Source organism: Calidris pugnax, unplaced genomic scaffold (assembly GCF_001431845.1).
Source record: "Calidris pugnax isolate Ruff unplaced genomic scaffold, ASM143184v1 scaffold55, whole genome shotgun sequence".
Lineage (NCBI taxonomy): Eukaryota > Metazoa > Chordata > Aves > Charadriiformes > Scolopacidae > Calidris > Calidris pugnax.
In genome coordinates this window covers 3,077,904-3,096,768 of record NW_015090832.1, presented here as the reverse complement: position 1 = coordinate 3,096,768, position 18,865 = coordinate 3,077,904, and the positions used below count along the sequence as shown (strand labels likewise).

Genomic DNA, 18,865 nt, shown 5'->3' with positions numbered 1-18,865 from the left:
TCGGGGGGAGCCTCCCGCCCCGCTCCCCGCCCCGCTCCCCGCGTCTCCCGCCGCCACTTCGGCGGCTCCGCCGAGCCCAGCACCGCGGCTCCGGCTGCCGGGGCCGCCGCCGCGCCCGGGGCCGCCTAATGCGGGGGATATCGGCGGGGAGGCAGCGGCACGGCGGCAGCGGGGAGGGCAGGTGAACTCCGGGGAAGGATGACCGGCGTCGCCGCGATCGTCTTTCTCCTCCAGCTTTTGCCCAAGGCGGAGGGACAGGTCTTCGCAGGTGAGTGCCGCCCGCTCCCGCCTCGCGTCCTTCCCTGCCCGGCTCCCCCGGGCCATCCCCCACCTCATCCCCCGGGGCAAGGCAGCTCTCCCTGGCAGCCTGAACTCTTCGCTCCATCCTCTTCCTCCAGCCCCTCGGCCTCGCAGCGAGCTCCCTGTGCCAGCCCCGGAGCAGGCAGGGACGCAGCCGGCTCTGGGAAGGCGGCGGGGGAAGGAGCAGTCTTATTAAAAGTCGGTTTTTCCCGGCGAGGCGTGGAGCCCCGGCAGCGCTCGGTGCCGGCGGGGGCTGCGGGAGGCTTTGCCGGGGGTGCTCAGGGACCCTGCTGGGGCTAACGGCGATAGCGACATTTCGGACTTCGGGGGGGGGGCTCGCTCCTGGGAAAGTTGCGTGTGGGGGGAAATGAAAGCATCGCTTTTATTCTCGGATTCACGACATTGGGGTCCTTTCTGTAGTAAGCAGTCTCTGAGCGCAAGGCAGGAGTGGGTTTCTGAAGGATGCCGCTGCCTTTCCCCGCCGGGCGAAGGGCTCCGGGGCTGCTCGCTGAAGTTTCGCAGCAGCTTTTCCCCACCTCGCATCCCACGGCTCAAGTAACTTTCTCGGTTGGGGGGGCCCTCAGCTACTCGGACTGTCTCCTTCCAGTTGTCACTTTCTCTGATGTTAGGGAATACTTTGCTCCCTGGCATGTGCACATTAATAGTAGCCAGCTATTTTCCTCCTACTACAAGTTCCTTTAGGCGTAGTTTGAATTACTTGAAGATGACAGGTGCTCGTAGAGCTAGTTTTCTCCTCTTGTACTATGTTGTAGGTAAAGCAGAGATATGCGTGGCTTGGTTTTTCCACTGGATCTTTTAATAAGACATTAATTTTCTCACTGCAGTTTCTATTTATATTAAAAAAACCCCCACAGTTATAATTTTCTTCTCTCTTGACTTCATGTATCTAGCTAATTTTTTTGAATATTTTTTCCCCTATCTATAAAAATTCTGCGTGCAACATTGCTTATTAGAGATAAATGTCAGTGCTTCAGACTTGGTTTCGTACCTCCAACATGCCCAAGTTTAATTTCTCTCCAACGGTGGCAGATTTTTTTTCTCAGTTAAGACTGAGAGCTCCAATGACTTGGTCTCACTGCCTGAAACCAGCAGTAGTGCAGAGTGAGGGAGATGCTGACTCTGCAGCCAGAGCACCTTATGTACCTTTAACTGAGCTTTTCGGTGCGGTGTATGGCTCAGAAGAAAGTTTGGGGTGTGAAGGGTCGGGTGGGCACAGGAGACCCCTGGGTAGCTCAACGAAGGAGCTGGTGTAACCATCCCACCACCATGGGATCTTGTTTACATTGCTAGGCAACTGCACAGATCCACAGATTTATTAGAAAGGCTGGAAAATCTAACCTAGTTAAACAGCTTCTTCCTTGAGTAAGCAATATGTGGAGCTATTTATTTTTTTTTTCCTTTTTCCTCTCTCTTCCAACTGTGTTTTCGTGTTCGACACTTGTCATACCTATTGAGATTAGATCCTCAGCTTTTGATGAATCATTTAGCCCAGATGCTTAGAAAAAGAGTTTTCTGTGAAAATGGCGAACTTTTAAGGGGGCAGAAAACACTTTGCATTTGAGGGAAATAGCAGTATAACATAAGCTATATGAGCTAAACACATGCAAATTCAGGGATTAGTCAGATGTTTTCAATATTTTCAGAAAGCCATGAAATATTTTGTTTTAATCATCAGTACGGGGGGGAAGTGACTGTGAGGTTTCCTAATCACTAGCATCACCTTCCACCTCCTATTTTGGTGCACCATTCAAAATAAGAGGAGCTTATTCTAATAAATAATGTTTTCTGAGCTGCTTCTATTAACTAAGTTAAAAGAAAGTTTCCTTCTCTTAGGCTATATATCTGGCATGAAGCGTAGAGGTCTGGACTCTGTCCATATAGCTGATATTTTTATGGTAAAAAGCGAAGTTTTTCAGATGCACTTCGTCTCGAACATTTCAGTGAAGTTTGGAGAGATTCCAGTTAATGCCATCGGAGCGTTTTCGCATCTTCCATCAGGTGGTGCTGTCTCCATAACTATTAGGATGCAAATACTGCCTGTCTCTGACCGAATTATTTTTCAAAGCCTAATGCGTTTATTCAGCAGCCTTTTGTTAAACATCCTGAAAAATCACTGTACAAGAAGTTGGCTGGTTTTTTTGGATTTATTTTCTTATACGGTAGTTGGGCTGAGAAGTAGGAAAGCCCCGAGTCAAGACAAAATGGTGTTAAGTTCCTACCTGAGTGGCACAGCTGCTGCTGCTGCTTCCACATCTTATCCACAACATATAAAATTAAAAATACTATGAAGTGGCTTCTTCCTGGAATACCTAGTTTCATGTGATGGAGCTGGTTAGCACTTATTTCTTGATGTAATTTCTGTATTGCTCGATTATAAATCTTCTCCCCAGCAATTATTTTCAGTTGCCTCTGTATTTATTTATAACTGGAGGTATTTGAGGTTCTGAACTTCTTGTTAGCTTTTTTAGGGTTAGCTACTAATTGAATTCCTCTACTTTCCCATAGAGAGAGAGAGAAGTAACACCAGGTAATTCTAGTAATTGGCGATTCTTTCAGGCTTTCAGAAAATAAGGAACTTTGCTTATGGGGAAGTTTTTTTTTTTTTCCTTAAGGCACATGTACGGTTTTTCTCCCACCAAATACGTGGAGTATTCTTGCAGTTGCTGTGCACTTTGCTACAGTCTGTTTTGTGTCCATTTTTAGCACGCCGGAGCGGAGAATAGAGAGATTAAAGTCATTTGCAGCTGTGAAGAAGCATTCGGGGGAAAAGTAGGACAGTGGGTTTACATTGAGACCGTTCACCTGAACACCAAATTACTCTGACATAAGAAGGCAAAAAAAGGGTCAATGTTTGCTTTAACTTCTTCATTATCCTGCTCCTTTTTTTGCTATGGCATAGCTCCTGAACGTTTGGCCATGGAGCTGTTTGCTGTCAATGACTGCTGCCACCTCAGAAAGTTACAGCAACTGATAGTTCATTACCCATGGTTTGTCCAGGGAAGATGAAAGGGGAGCAAACTGCAAGGAATTTTTTGGGGGAAGATTAATTCATTTACTAGGAGTTCATTTACTCACAGGTTTTGCTGTCAGTAAATTGGCAATGAAAAATGGATCTCTCAGAGCAAGCCACTCTGTGTGGCAATTGTTAACAATGCAGCCATTTAACTCAATAATCACTTTTCACTCCCTCTGGGGAGCTGTTAGCTCTACAATTCAACTTTATTTTTCATTCTTGGCTGGCTTGGTTTGTTTTCTAATACATAAACAATTAATATTAAAAAGATAATGTTGTGAAACTGCCTATTTCAAGAGTGGCAAGGAAAGGTCAGTGTGTGTATAAAGGCATTTGTGAATCTCTGAGTGATAATCCTTCTCTCTTAGAAATGCAGAGTCCTTCTTTACCGCCCTTCCGACAGTCCCTCAGCTCTGCTCTTCCTGTTTAATTGTACTTTTTTTAGTCTGTTATGCTGTATGTGCAGGCCCACGTGCTCTAGTTTTCATTAATATTATGGGAATGATTTGGGACACTTACTGTAGAATATTACAGTATTTTTTTAGAAGGCACCATCATCTGTTACCATGGAAACCTGTATAGTGGTAAAGATGTAGGTCTGAGGCTTTGTGAACCTCGAAAGATACGGACAAGGGTTGTTTCTTACAGGAACAATTACTTTTGAATATAAAATCCAGTTAAGTGGAGAGAAGAAAAGGAAATAAATTGATCTGTTCAGCATTGCACTGACAATCCCTCTTTTGAATAACATTCTGTATAGAAGGATCAGTGTCTCACTGATTCTCTCTCTGTATGTGTATGGGTTTTTTTTTTTAAAGCTCATTATTTATCATAATAGTTGTTTTATGCCTCTGGTAATTTTCATTATAACTTTATAAATGAGTTAAAGGAATGTGTATTGGCAGGTATTGTTCTTTGCTTGAATGGAAAGTGCTGAATGTATAACAGAGGTGTGCAATGTTAGCGCTGGAGCTTAAATGTTTTGGCAATGAGCAAATCTGAGACTGACTTAACATGGCCCTAATATTATAAAAATAAGACAGATGCCATCTGAAATTCACTTCCCAAAATCTGATCGAGGTATATATGGTTTTGCTCACTAATGGGATCAATAAGAGCAATAACACTTATCTGTTTTGCCACAGAAATCCTGAAGCCTAGTTAACATTCATAAAAACTCCTGTGATGTTTGGGTGACGAGCAGCAGGAGCGCGTGTGTGTATTGCTATATAAAGCATATGTCCTTTAGAGAGAGATGTCTTAATTTTTTATGGAAACTGCTTCAGTCTGTTTCCTCGGTGTCTTGTAATGCCTAGATAAAATATGTAAAGAAGCTTCTCAAAGGTGCTTGTAGGTACATTCATAGACGAAGCTTTCCTTGCAGAGAATTTAAAGAGGAACAGCGTATAGGGGTCCCCCCACTGTTATACACTGACCCAAGCTCTAGTCCAGATTTTCCCTCAGTAGCAGAGGGCTCCCCTTCCACAAAGAAGGGCTTGTGGGTTGATGTTTCTTGGCTCTGTGTTGTCATTCTTGAGAAGAATATGGTGGGCTTGGCTTTTATGGTATTTCTGAACATTTTATGGAGCAATATTACTTAGCTCATTTAAGCCAGTGTATTTGGCCAAGAGTCCTTTTTTTTCTGGTACTATTCATGTTCATATCACTTCATTTAAATGATATCTGCTTATGGGGGGAAATCCTTACCCACCTCTTGACCTATTGCCTTCTTGGTCCTGTGCTGCCTTTTACTTTTTGAATGCCGTTTCCCTCCCACCACCCTGCCCTGGGCAAACCCAAAGGAAAAGAGCACCCCAAAGCAGACACACAAAGAAGGTGAAGGGTATTGATGGCATCGGTAAAGGACATCTCGCAACCCGTCCCTGTCTTTCTGTACACTTGTAGTTGCATAATAAGCCATTGCTTCTAGTGTTCATTACTGCAAGCTCTAAAGATCATATCTCTTCATGGTGGAAGAGACAATTACTATGTCTTAATCAGACTATACATCATTTAATCAGACCCACTTGTTTTTTTTAATATCCGATAAATACATCCCATCTATCATCCCACGGTTCAGAGATGTTGGATGCTTTGCAAGCTGGATGGCAAGGCATCACACGTTCCAGAAGAAAATGCTGATAAGTCAGTTAAAGAAGACAAGGACCTTTATTTGGAGAAAGAAGACTGTTGTTTAATGCCACAATTAAAGATGATATAATTCTGGGGAGTGCGAGAATATCCACCTGTGAACAAGGCCTGGTAAATAGGACAAGAAACCCCAGGAAGAGTGAACCTACTTAGTGCTTGGTCTCCTCTGGCTTTCTTGTTTTAACTACTGCTTGTAAATCAATCTAAGGCCAGCTGCTTGATTTCTTCTTTTCCTCTGGCTGTATCTCCCTGGGACTGTGGGCTTGGGAGTTGAAGCTGACATGGTGAATTCTGCCACAGCTTGAAGTGGTGCAGCTTATGTAGCTAAAGAATGATTGAGCTGCTTGTGAATTTTGGGAGGATGGGACCTGGCTCTTGTTCCTTGATATTTTTGAGTTGATCTCGCAGAAGGCTGTTGGGGTTTGACAGCTGATGATGCTGTGTGGGCACAGATCAGTGCTGCAGCCTGAGCAACCTATGGTTATGCAAACCTCTTTATTCAGCTGTGCCATTTCCTTTGTACTGGAAACGCTTTAAGTATCCCATATCTCATGTTTTGTTAGTTGAATTGTCTCCAGACCCAACATAACAGAGAAAACAGTTTACCACATTTTTTATATACATCCTTGTCGTAATCTCAGCTTCATTCCTGGATAGTGACTATGTTAAATCACTGGGAAGCAGCTCTTGGCTGCTTATACAGCTGTACATTTAGCACAGGAGGGCTGTTTAACTACTTCTCCTCTGCAATGTTGTGAAGAACAACAATATCAAGAGTATCATGACTTAATCCAGGGTTTATCCATTTTCGTCTTGAGGATCAATCCTTCTCTCTTTGAAGAGCACATCATTATCTGCTTCAGCAGAAGTAGGGCTTAGAACTGTGCTAGGGATGATGATTTTGAGATGTTGTGGTTTTGACTCCAGTACTGCTGAATTTGTTGCTGTTGCTGGACTGATGTTAATCTGCATGTGTGTGAATCTTCAGTCCTGTAGTATCAACTCAAAGGTCAGCTCCTCAGTAATGGAGGGAGAAGCTTTGCAAATAGGAAAAAAGGCCTAAATAGACAAATAGAGGAATTGTGTGCAGTGGGCTTTCAGGTTCTTTTTTTTAATGAAAAAGCACAGAGTTGAGAATGGTATCAGTATCACATGGGCATATTTAGTTAAGAAGATAATGAAGACTGGTAAAAGTGTGTGGCTGTGACCACCTTGTAGAATTAGGGGGTGAAGATGAAGTGGGGGAGGAAGACAGGAGTTAAAGCAATTTGACTGCTATATAGATGGGTCTTTCTTCCTTTAGAAATATACTTATTGGAATTGCACCAGTATTTGCTGGATAAGCAGAAGAGCACTTCTGTCAGCAAGATGGGAAGCTGCTGCGCTTGATGGTTCATTTCTCCAGAATAGGGATTTTCTGTCAATGTGCACCCATTTATGTGCTGGCAGCCCAAAGTTTATTCTGCATTTCTAGGTGCGAATTCCATGCTCTAGTAGAAATGGTTGTTGATGAAACTGTAAAGTGGAATGTATTTCTACCACAATTGGTTGGGAAATATTTCACGTTTTGATGTTTGTTCAGAGGTGTGTGGCTGAAAGAGGTATATTTAGGGAAAAAAAAAAAAACCTCCAAAAAAATACTTAAGCCAAGAGGCTGTGCATATGTAACTTCACATTTGACTGCATTGGGTTGGTGCCAAGAATTTTTACTACTTCATTCTCTTTCTTTGTTCCTAAGAACTGAAAAGCACCAATATAAACATTCACCAGTTATTTCTAATGTTTTCCATGTGAGTCCACCTGCTTGCAGGACATGCATCTACCTGCAGTTCTGTTCTAGCAAAGGGACCCACTTGATTATCTTTCAGCTTGGACGCTGATCTTCTGGAAGAAAAAGTCCCTTTTTTTTCCTCCAGATTGTTTATTAAACATAATGTGATTGCTTTATTGTATAGTAACTTTGAAACATCTGAAGAGCCAACTGTGTTAAACGCTTCAGAGGCACAAATGACTCATTTTTGTACCCTGAAGAACGTTTTCATCTTGCAGTTGTACAGGAGAGAAATAACAGAAGAAACGGGAGCAGTGTTGCAGCCAAGCAGCAATGTGGGAGCTGACAAGACACTGATGTGTTTGTTTTGGGGGTTGGTTCTGGAGAAGATGGTGGAAAGTGAGTGTGATGAGGTTACAATAATAGGAAGAGGAAGGGAACAAGTATCAAAAGAAATGGGAAAGATAAGAGGAGCCTGACAAGATAGAAATGGTGAGGAAGCAGACATAAAGCTCAGAAATCGGCTGTGGTTCCTGATGTTTGCAAACTGGGAGGTGGCTGTTGCTGCCACTGTCTCTGTCATCTTCCTCCCTCTGCATTAACTGTTGAGCAAAGTTACTGCTAGACAACCCATTGCTGCAAATTTTGGTCCTTAGGCCAAAGCATGGGCTGCAGTACCTAGTGTTCATTGTCCTTCCTTAATTTCACCGTGATAGTCTCTCAAACTGGTTGAGCATATCTCTTCACAAACAAAGCTATTATGAATAGTTTGAATTTAGTAGTAAGCCATTTTAAGTTTGCTTAGAAAAGTGTACGAGCTTTATATGTCACTAATATTTTAAGAGCCTAAAACGTGATAGAAGCAGTTTTCCCTGTTGTTACTTTAGGTCAACTGATGTTTCAGAGATCTGTTCCTGTGTTCACAGTACAGTTGTGTGCTGTTTATTTCAGCAATGAAAGGAATAAGTTTGTGGAAGGCAAAGACTGATATATTTGCCCTCTGAAGTACATGGCTCTCCATCCCTGCCTGTACCAGAGCAGCTCTTCAGGACAGTGACTGTGCCTGGGTACCTCTGTGCATCCCTGGGCTCAGTTGGGAGCCTGTGCCAGGCAGCCCAGATGTGATGTGCGGTTTTGCTCAGCAGCCAAACAAAATTAAATGTCCAGAAGCTGTCATGTCCACCAGCAAGCTAAAGCCTTTTGACGAGCCTATTGCTCATCTTTGCTCCTTCCCTTTGTGAGAAACACCGACTCACATCTTAGAATTTAAAGAGGACAAAGTCACCGAAGCAAAGGTTAAAAATAATAATTTATTAATACAAAACAGCACTGAATTGGGTGCACCAAAAATAGATGCACGATGATCTTTTAGCTTTCAGGTATTTTATACCTTTATCCCGGCTGCTTGAGTTTCTGTCTCATTGGCTGAGAAGTTGGAGCTCACATTCTTCCCGACCGCTTGACCTATTACAGGTTTATTTTGCACTTTTTCCCATATAAGGCACACACACACCTATTCTACGAAATCATTATCCTAAACACGCCTTTGATTAGTTGTTTATGCTACATGTTATTTCAGAGTCTTTGCTACCATCTACTTGGCAGATTTACCAGACTGGTTTCTTTGGCCTTATTGATACTCCCCTACCCTTTGGGTTTTTGTGTTGAAGGCCATGTTTTAGTCTGTTTCTTTTCAGCTAGATAACGCTTTGCACACAAGGATCCCTTGACAGACCAAGGGCATTTCTGGGGATTAATTGGATACAATTTATTAGACTCTACTATTACTAAGGCTTCTTTGTTAGTACTATCACACTAACAATGATACATCAATAAGCTGAAGCAAAACTTAGCTTATTTCCCACACCTTCAAAAAAAAATTTTTTTAACTTCAGTGCTGGTTTGATTCAGACCTTCTTATTGCATTATTGCTGCTCACTAAACAGGACGTAACCTTCTGATAAATTTGACTTTGAGATTGGTGGCTTCCAGCTCTCCCTGCTCCCGTGGTCTGGCTGTTCCTTGCCAGCCCTGACTCATTCATTCCCTTTAGGGCGAATGCATCTCTGGGAGGCTCCTCGCCGCGCTCCGCTTGTGCCCTGCCTGCAGAAGGCAGGTAGGGAGGCAGTGATGGCCTCTTTGCTTGCCAGACAGCTATTTCATGTTACTTCTGAATAAAAACACAGGCAGATAGTTATTGCCAGGGATGCTGCTAGCTCTTTGGATGCTGCCTGGTAGAATTGGAGCTGTTATTTAATTTTTGTGCAGGGGAAAAAAAAAAAATTCATTAAATCTAGAACTCACTGAAAAGTTTCCACAAATCAATTTGTGGGAAAACAGCTGTTCTAAAACAAGCAGTTCCTCTGCAGTTTTTGAGATTCAAACATTCCAGCATTAATGGGGAAAAAACATCCATATAATCTAGAACAAAATAACAGGTTTCAATAAATCTTACAGGGAGTCTTACGTGTGTACTTTTAAAAGGGATTTCTACTATGAAGATATTGGTGAAAACATTATTCTAGCTCCCTGAATAAATTATTTTTGTTAGCAATAGGGTCTCCTAGACAAACAGCAAATATATTTTTATGATGAAAAATGGGAGATGGTGTATGTACCAACAAATATCAGCACGTGGTAGCAATAATCAGAGAAGCGGAAAGCTTGGAAATAAACAAACACGCTGTCTCTGTTGGCACAGGGATAACCCTGGAGACTGCCAAGGCCAGAGCCTGCAAAAATAAGAAAGTATAATTAATTGTCCTTAAATGAACCTACTGAGCAAAAATAACCCTTTTAAAGTAAACTCTTAACTTTGCTTTTTTTTTTTTATATTAAAGCTTTTCCATGTGCCAAACTTTTTTTTTATTCTATAATGTGCTTATTTACATTTCTGTGCATGGTTAGTGTGAAGAATTAGCATACGGCGTATAGCTGCATTGGACATCTGTGTTACTCTTGTGCTTTGATGCTTTTCTAGCAGTAATACAGAATTATTTCTCAAAATGGCAGAGAAGTAATGTTTTGGAACAAAGTCTTGGTGGAGTTTGAGGGTCACTCAGCAGCTATCTATATTAAATCACTCCCTTGTTTTATTTAGAAGAGACTTTCTCTTCCAGTGGTTCCTATGCCTGTGTTGATGTAAAAAAGCTCTCGTGGCAAGAAAGAAAACTGTTATTTCCCTCCACCCTCCCACAAAGCTCTGTGCTGATGAACTTCTATTGCTAAGAGAATGCTACATAAATGAGAGTTTCAATGAAATAAGTACTAAATTTCCTTTTGTGACTCAGTGCAATTCCCAGTGGTTACTGACTTCAGGGTGACTTGCAGGTGTTTGGGACCTGGAGTGTGCAGGAAGCAACAAACATTATCAATACATGATGTAAGTTTGGAGTGTATCCTGCTTGGATAGTGTAATTCATGTCCAAATGTCTGAAAAGAGAGCAAAGGGAGTGGTTGGATTACCTAGTGTATACAACAACTTAACTATAACATAGTATAGGGGATGGCAGAAAGATTGCTCCTCAGGATTGGACTTCAGATACCATTTCCATTAAAATTCAGGGGAAATGTAGAAGTAGTGCCTTTGTAAGTTTTTCTTAGTGTAGGTAATCTTTAAAGAATTGCAAATTGCAGAAATAATGTTGGAGTTAATCACAGGCAGAAATTTAGCCCCAGTCTTGGGAAGTATTGCAATATAGATCCAGAGTAAATATAAACAAAGTTATTTTGAGCGGATAGGTGAAATCTGGGAGTGAGATTTTTGAGAGGATTGAGAATTGACAGCATATTTGCTTGGAACTGAATATAAATTTGAAAAGAAGCAAGAACACCAAAGGCAGAATATGCCACCTGCTGTGTATGTAGGTTTTTTTTTTAAAAAAAAAATGTTTGTCTGGGATTTTTTTCTGTCTGGAATAATCTCCTCAGCCCTGAATATCAACTTATTCCTTAGAGTGACAAATTAAAGTATTGAGAGTACCTACAAGTGGCAATTTCTCCACTTTCTGAGCAAAGATTTACAATACCTAAATACATTTAGCTTCTGGACTTGTAACTGAGAATGCAGCTGTGAAAGGGAGAGCACCTCTCGGAGGAGGAAAGGAAGGGGAAGAAGGGAGAATTATTTAATGTGCACTGAGAGTAATAGAATGAGATTAAAACAAGAGAATAATTTACTTTGAGCATTAGGAGAAATCTTATTGCAAACCCATGAGGTTGTAGATTTGTGTCCCAAAGGAAATGGTGGAAACCGTTGCCTGAGTTGTTTTAATTTAGACAGGACAAAATAATTGACTATCTTCTGTAGAGGGGAAAAAAGTACTGCACTCTGAGAGAACAAATTGAATAATCCACTGCAGGCTTTTTTTCCTCTAAATTTCTAACTTTCTTATAGTGCTGTTGAAGAGGGAAAGGAGGAGGAGGTATACTAAGGAAAAAAAAAAGAGGATGCTGTATTTAGCATGTGTAAGGAATTACACTATAGTGTAAGGGATGTTAACAAACTAATGCTTCTCAACTGTTTTTAATTCATCTGATTAAATATGTTGCATGTCTGTTAAATATCAGCAACATTATAGTCAAGATTGTATTGTGTCCCCCTCCAAATTCCTCCTCCACACCCCCAGTCTGTGTTCAGACCTGATCTAGCCTAGGAGCAAGTAGGGAGTGCAGTACTTAAACAAAAACCACCCCAACTACAAGTAGAGTGAGTTGTAGGTGCTAAAGTAGTACATAACGTACAAGTTGGAGAGAGGAGGAGTGTTAAGCATTTGATGTCTTATTTCTGCATCAAAGTTCCCAAAAGATTCCGCGTGAGTTGTTGAAGCTTTGGCAGGTGAGCACGAGCTGTTACTTAAGGGTGGGTGTGAGTTGAGGCCTTGGGTTTAACATCCAAAAAAGTTTTAAAAGTCCCATCTGGAGCTGAAATCGGTGCTGCTGTGTTTCCTGTGTGTTGTGGGATTGATGCAGATTCCTGATGACCCTAGGTACTTCTGATGGGGAACACAGGGTTAATGTGGGCATCTTCCCTTAGCCTCTCTTTAAGTCCCTAAAATGGGAAGGGTTGAACAGTGCTGGGAGGTGGGGGGCATCTGCAAATGTTTATGAAGCAACAGAAATTCTATAGCTGTAGAGAAATTCAAGAGGAAATTAATAATTCTCTCTGTGTAGATCAGTTTGCATAGCATGCTGTAAATTATGCATAGGGCCACGGAGCTAACAATAAGAATAAAACAAAATATTGAATAGCTGCTCATTTGGTAAGTGCCATCCATCTTTTGCATGAAACAACAAAAGGTCCCATGGCAGAAAAGAGTATGTGATCAGGCAATTTTTTAAGTTAAATCTACAGGAGGATTGATACAGGGTTTTATGGACAGCAGGCAATTTCGGAAGGGCAATTAATACCATTCAGAAAGCTTGGTTATCTTTTTTTATTTTTTTATTGTTAACAATGTTACTTATTTTTAATTTCCCTCTGCGATAAGGAAGCCCATCCACCAGTAAGAGCTGGACAGTAATTTAGAGGCTTCTCTGTTTGACTGCAGGAGTGTACTGGCAGGGGGATTTTGTCTGCTGCTTTGCAATCAGGAGTGGGTCTGCATAACTGTGCAATACCCTGCTTCCTCTTTCTTTGTACAGTATCCCCCCAGAATAGGTCAAGTTAGGCATATGAGCAGAAGTTTGGATACTTGGGCAGAGTGAGCTGTGCAAACAACTCTGTGGTGATCGTGGAGGGGTGTGTGGAATTGTATTGTGGCTTAGACCTGACCTGAAAGCCGACAGTTGGACTATAATGAATTGGGATTTGAGGTTTTATGATGACTTGTTTATAAACATGTTTGCTACATGATGCTTCATGGTGTGCTCATTTTATATTCCGTGTTTGAATCAAAATCAGCATCATGTATGCAATTAAGGTCATCCTGTGCTTTGTTCACTTTAACTGAAATAGTAGAGAGCTGAATGGGGGAGCCAGTGCTGCTGTAACTAAATTGAATAATTGATCATTTGAATCCCATTAAAGAAAAAAAAGACGGTGAGAAAGTGCTGCGTTATTTATCAGTGAACTTGAGGGAATTCATCTCTCCTGAAAACTAACTTCAATTCTATTATTTTTTTATTGTTCTCAGTATTTACATTTATCAGTGAACTTGAGGGAATTCATCTCTTCTGAAAATTAACTTCAATTCTATTTTTTTTATTGTTCTCAGTATTTACGTTATTGTAGTGCTAAGGAGAACAAATACTGAGTTTCTTCACAACTTCATCCTTTTCCTTTATATCCTCAGGCTTCTAATTAACTTTCCTTACTCTGCTCTTTTCTTTTGCCAGCCATATAGAGTGGCCATTCATTCCTCCAGTGTCCAGTGTGTTTCCTGTAATGCCCATCAGTGTTGTTAGGTGATGTTCAAGGAATTAATTGTGGTGCAACAGCAGATGTGTGTGGCTGTGTGCTCACAGCATATGCCTAATAAATATGTAGATCGGTTCCTGTTCTGAGGCTGTAAAGGTGAGTGGCTTTATTTAGGATTCCTCTCTAAATTCTCCACTGCAACGACTCTGCTAAGAAGAGTAAGAAGGTAGGGAAAATTCAGTGATTAAAAATGTTTCAGTAGAGCTTCTTCTAAAAGGATTTTTCTTGGAGTTTTTGGTCTTAAAAACTAAATGTCATACGTGTTTGATAGATGGAAGGCAGCACTGCGGTGGCTTTAGGCCATGCTGTTGGTACGAGGAGGAAAGCTCTAGTGAAGAGGATCTTCTAGTGTTGTTGGGCTCCCATCAGCTCCTGGGTTTTGTTTTCCCAAGGCTGGCCCTGAAGCTCATCCCCACCAGCCACGGGCACGATGCAAACCTGCCTGTTGCTGCTGCCTGTTTAAAGCATATACTGCCCAGGATGCACGCTGAGGAGCTTGATGTCATGGAACAAGCTTGTGACACGTCACCAAAAGCTGGGAGAAGTGTGATGGGATTAATAAATTTGCTTCTTAATGCTATGGATTTAGTTTCTACTGGCATATCTAATTCATGCAGGAAGGAAAGGCTTCCATTTTTCAGGATGTCTGCTTGCGTCAGAAGGGCGAGTTAGTTAATCATTTAGAAATAGGTGGTACTTAACAATTTTTCTTCTATGGGAACTCGGGACAAAACAGAAGCGTGGAAACTTAAACTGCAGTTTATCGATAGTACATGTCCATATGACACAATAATGAAATAGCAGGAGGTAACGGGAGCAGAATCACAGATTCAAGCTGATATTTATATAGGATTTGACCTTGCCTCGCTCCTCTCCCTTCCTTCCACTTTAATGTTTTAAAAAGAAAGTAAATACAGATGAAGAATTACTTGTTGTATTGAATACTGTTCCCCAGGATACCTCTCTTCAGATAATAACTTTGATGCCAAAGAAGTTAGAGGAGGAAAATGTTTATATTGCCATTTTATAGCAAGGCGAATAGAGTACAAGAACATTATCTGTAATATATGTATAATTACACAAGGGAAATGATTTAAAGAAAATGTACTCTGAGATGAACATGAATCAAGGTCTTCCCCTCCCCCCCCAGTACTTCATGATACTTGACTGTTAATTAATCTTTTAGAAGTAAGTATATTGCAGCCCTCTACACTCTCTGTCCTCCTGGTCTTCCAGGAGAACTGACGAGCTCTGACTCACTGTGCTTGCATTTTGTCATCTCACAGGTGAAAATGAAACTTTGCCCTTTTTAGCTAACTTTAGCTTTCCTTGATGACAAAGCAGCCTATTGAATGTTGTACTGAAGTCATGCAAATTGTGAGAGAAGCTGGCTCCCTTCATAGTAGTCTTTATACTCGCAGGAATCTCTGCTTTGAGAGACACTCAGGCAGGGTGAATGTTTTGGAATGCTTAGATCGGGGATTTGGGATTTAGAGGCTCAGGTCTTCTGTTCCAACTCTTGTCCCCAACTTGTTTTATAACCCTGGGCAAGTGAATTTTTCCATGTCTCAATTAAGTCTATTGTAAATGGCATATATGTTTCCTTTCTATCTCACTGGAGTCTGGGGAAGTTTAATTAGCACTTGTGAAATACTTTTGATATCTCCTGATGGAAAGCAGTGTGAGTGCAGTGTGCTTTGAGGCTGGCTCCCCTCTCACTCCCAATACTTCTCTAGAAGGTTTTGTAAGATCTTGACTGCCATCCATGAACATGCGTTGAATGAAATCAGTACAGCTGTGTGTGGGTTTTTTTTACTTTGTAAAAGTTTCTTATGAACACTAAGTTGTGCACAGTTCTTTCTCGCAGGAAGAGATACCAGTCCTCTACTAACCAGTTACCTATGTGTAAAGGTGGGGAGGAAAAAAAAGCTGTCTTGCAGAATTTATTTTAGAGTATGACAGTTTTATGTCTTAAACTCTTCTGCTCTTGTTGTCCTTTGTAGCCAAAGTGTAGAGGTCAGGGTTAGAAATGAAACTGCCTTCACTGTAGATACCCATGTGCCAGACAGGCAAGATAAATAATGGTTTATCTTGGGGTTGGTGGGAGAAAGTGGCTGTAATTGTCTTTGGGGAGCTCCTTTGGGTTAGGGACTGCGTGCAGGCTTTTTAACAAGAGAAATTGAAGAGGTTTACTGGGGAACATGGATGTCTTGCTCTCTTAGAATGAGTTTTGTGCTTCCTCAGGCAAAAGCAAACTCCTGTAAGTGAGCCCCTGACCCAAGGGCGTACCCATGTGCACTGCTTATGCTCCTTTTCTCCTTGCAGCTGGTCACACTTGTGTTAGGAGCAGCCTCAGGGAGCCTTGTGTATTAGACCAGGGCCTGAACAAGCAGTGGAGCCACAGCCACCTTGCTTTTTGCAGGGTAAATGCCTGGGGATGTCTCCATTGTCAGTAGGTTCTGGAACCTGCCTTTTCAGAGGGTGCTCTGTGGCAGGTGACGGATACAGCCAGGCAGGGCAGACATCGATTTTCACACAGCTGACAAGTATTCTTTTTAAGAAAGACAGTGTGATAATAAATACACAAATGCTGGCAAGTGAAAGAGGTTTTGGGTTTTTTCCATTTGAGAGGTTGTTAAGAATTGATTTTGAGGTGAGACCATGTTTTTCATTTGTGAGTGACTTATGTCTATGTTATAGTAGAGAAGAAGTTAAATATGTTTCTTTTGGGACTGGGGGCACTTATAAAGGACCCAGGTCATTCTTTTTGATTTTGTCATACAATAAGCTTGTGAGTAGTGAAGCACAATACTATGCAGATAAGCTGTTGGTTTTTCCTTGTGAGTAAACAAAGCATTTAATCTGACTTCCCCAACCCCTCCTTGCCCCCAAATCAGCCAGAAGTAGTTCCTCTTATCTTTATCATGTGTGCTTTATTGAACAGTGAAGATGCCTCCAGTTTAAAACAGCCTAAAAGGGTACTTTCCACCTTCTTGATCAAGCATATGTAGAGAACTATGCAACTGTTAAACAGTATTGATATTGGAACTGAGCTGCAGAATGGTTGAGGTGAGGCAGGACCTCTGGAGATAGTCTAAGCCAACATCTGCTGAATGCAGGATCACCACCTCCAGCTGGTTACAGCTGAGTTCAGGTGGGTTTTGAATGTTTCTAAAGATGGAGACTCACAGCCTCTCTGGGCAACTTGTTCCAGTGTTTGAGCACCTTCGCAGTAGAAAGACTTTTATTCTTGAATTTAAGTGGAACATCTTGCATTTCAATTCATGTCCTTTCATTGGATGCCACAGAGAGGATTCTGGGTCTGTCTTCTTTACTGCTTCCCATCAGGTATTTATAGACAGTGATAAGATCCCTGTGAGCCTTCAGGAGGCTGAGCTTTTCCAACCCTGCCTTATATGTCGCGTGTTCTGATCCCTCAACCATCTTTGTAGCCTTTTTCTGGATTTGCACCAGTACATCCATGTCTATCTGTCATACTTGTGTCTGGGCATGATGTGTACACATTTTCACTCTCTGCTCTGTATTTGCACGTATTAAAAATACACAGTGTGTATTTTCACATGTATATCTATTTTAGGATTTTATTTGGAGATAGCTGATACATAGGGCAGGATTTCCCAGGTGGTTCTGGTTTGATTAAATTTCAGTTTGTGCTTCATCAAATATTTGGCTTTGCTGAATAAATTGGTATATTACCTCATCCTGATTTAGTGTCTCAGTGCTGTCCGCTAGGTACAGAACGGTAATAATCAGTATGTCAGTTGCTGTTCTTTTCATTTAAGGAAAAAGATACTAATTCTTTCTTGAGACAATATACAGGAGGGGAGAGGGATTTGCAGGTGAAATACTTGACCTACCTAAAGTGGTTTCTGATAAAAGCTGAGACTTGAAGGCATCTTGAACAATTTGGGTCTTTCGGAGACCTGAAAAGGCTGCTAGGACTCAGACCTCCTAAAAATCTGGAAGTATCACCACTGTTCAGGTGGCCTGGCTTTGTAGAACTGAACTTAGTGTGTGTTCAAATTCTGTAAATCAGAAAACAAAGACAGTTTATTCTCTCTTTAAAGTATGTTAAATGAGGTTGTTCATGTTTGTTCTGGTTTGAGGTAAAACAGAACCAGTTTTCACTTACACCCTTTTATTGGCAGTGGTGCTACAAAGTATTGTTGCTTATTTGATACCTCCAAGACTGTAGGAAAATCCATTCTCTGTCAGCACTGTATTTTAAACTTATTTTTGCATTTGTTCACATCTTAAATATAACAACGTAACAGTCTTTGGAGGAAAAAGAGGAGGACTGTTTGTTTCATTGCTGGAATTAAACATGATTAGAGAAAGCTCTCGGAAGCTGATTTCTGCTCTGCGTTGTGGATACAGAGCTGTCTGCCCAAACCCGTTGCGGCTTTATCTGGCTGAGGGTTGTTTGCTCTGTGTTCACACATGGCTCCGTTGGCACTCCGAGTTCCTGGTACAGGACTGATAGTACTGCTGCTCTGCCTGCTCAGACCATTCTTACTCAATTTAATGATTTGCAAAATATGACTTTTGACAGCCTACTTGCAGTAGTCTGTAAACTGCAAGCACTCCAAGTAGTCTTTGAAACACATTTAACAGTATTTTAAATGCATGCATTAAACAAGGTAAGAGAAGGCTCCCCAGGACAGGCCTCTGCTTTCAGCTCCTGCTGCTTCAGTGAGGAAGGGTGTAGCCATTTATGTAGGCTTTTTGGATGTGACATGAGATCAATAGACTCTCTTCCCCCAAGTCTGATTGAACTCCTGGTTTGTGATGATTCTTGTCTGGATCAGCTGATTGCAATGGCTGTAGAGGCTCCTCTCTGGCTGTAGAAAGGCTTCAGTTAGTCTGAGTGCTCACATGGTAATAGCCACCACCAGACCAGAGCTGGACTCAGGACCATCTTTAAAAGACATGAGATTTCTCAACTAATTGATGTTTCCCAGTCATAATGTCCCATCTTCTACTCAAAACTGGAGAACTCTACAACATCAGCCCAAATCCTGGGAACTTCATACCAATCTGGGCAGAGAAGGGAACAAGCCCCCTGTGTCAGATGTGACCCTGGCTAGCACAAGGATCTCATTATGATGGTATTCCTGGAAACTAAACCCTGAAAAGGAGCTATGATACCAGGTAGTTAACAAAGGCTGTA

The 18,865-nt window shown here is 41.6% G+C and overlaps 1 protein-coding gene across 8 annotated transcripts in view; it reads left to right on the top strand.

Annotated features, from left to right (window-relative positions):
* The first annotated feature begins 158 nt into the window (after positions 1-158).
* The window catches only part of PTPRT (protein tyrosine phosphatase, receptor type, T), a 481,241-nt gene continuing 462,534 nt past the window's right edge, over positions 159-18,865 (top strand). For all 8 annotated transcript variants that reach the window (XM_014941276.1, XM_014941273.1, XM_014941274.1 and 5 more), the window contains exon 1: positions 159-268. In XM_014941276.1, the coding sequence (XP_014796762.1) occupies positions 199-268 (70 nt within the window). In that variant the 5' untranslated portion in view covers positions 159-198. The remainder of the gene's footprint in view (positions 269-18,865) is intronic.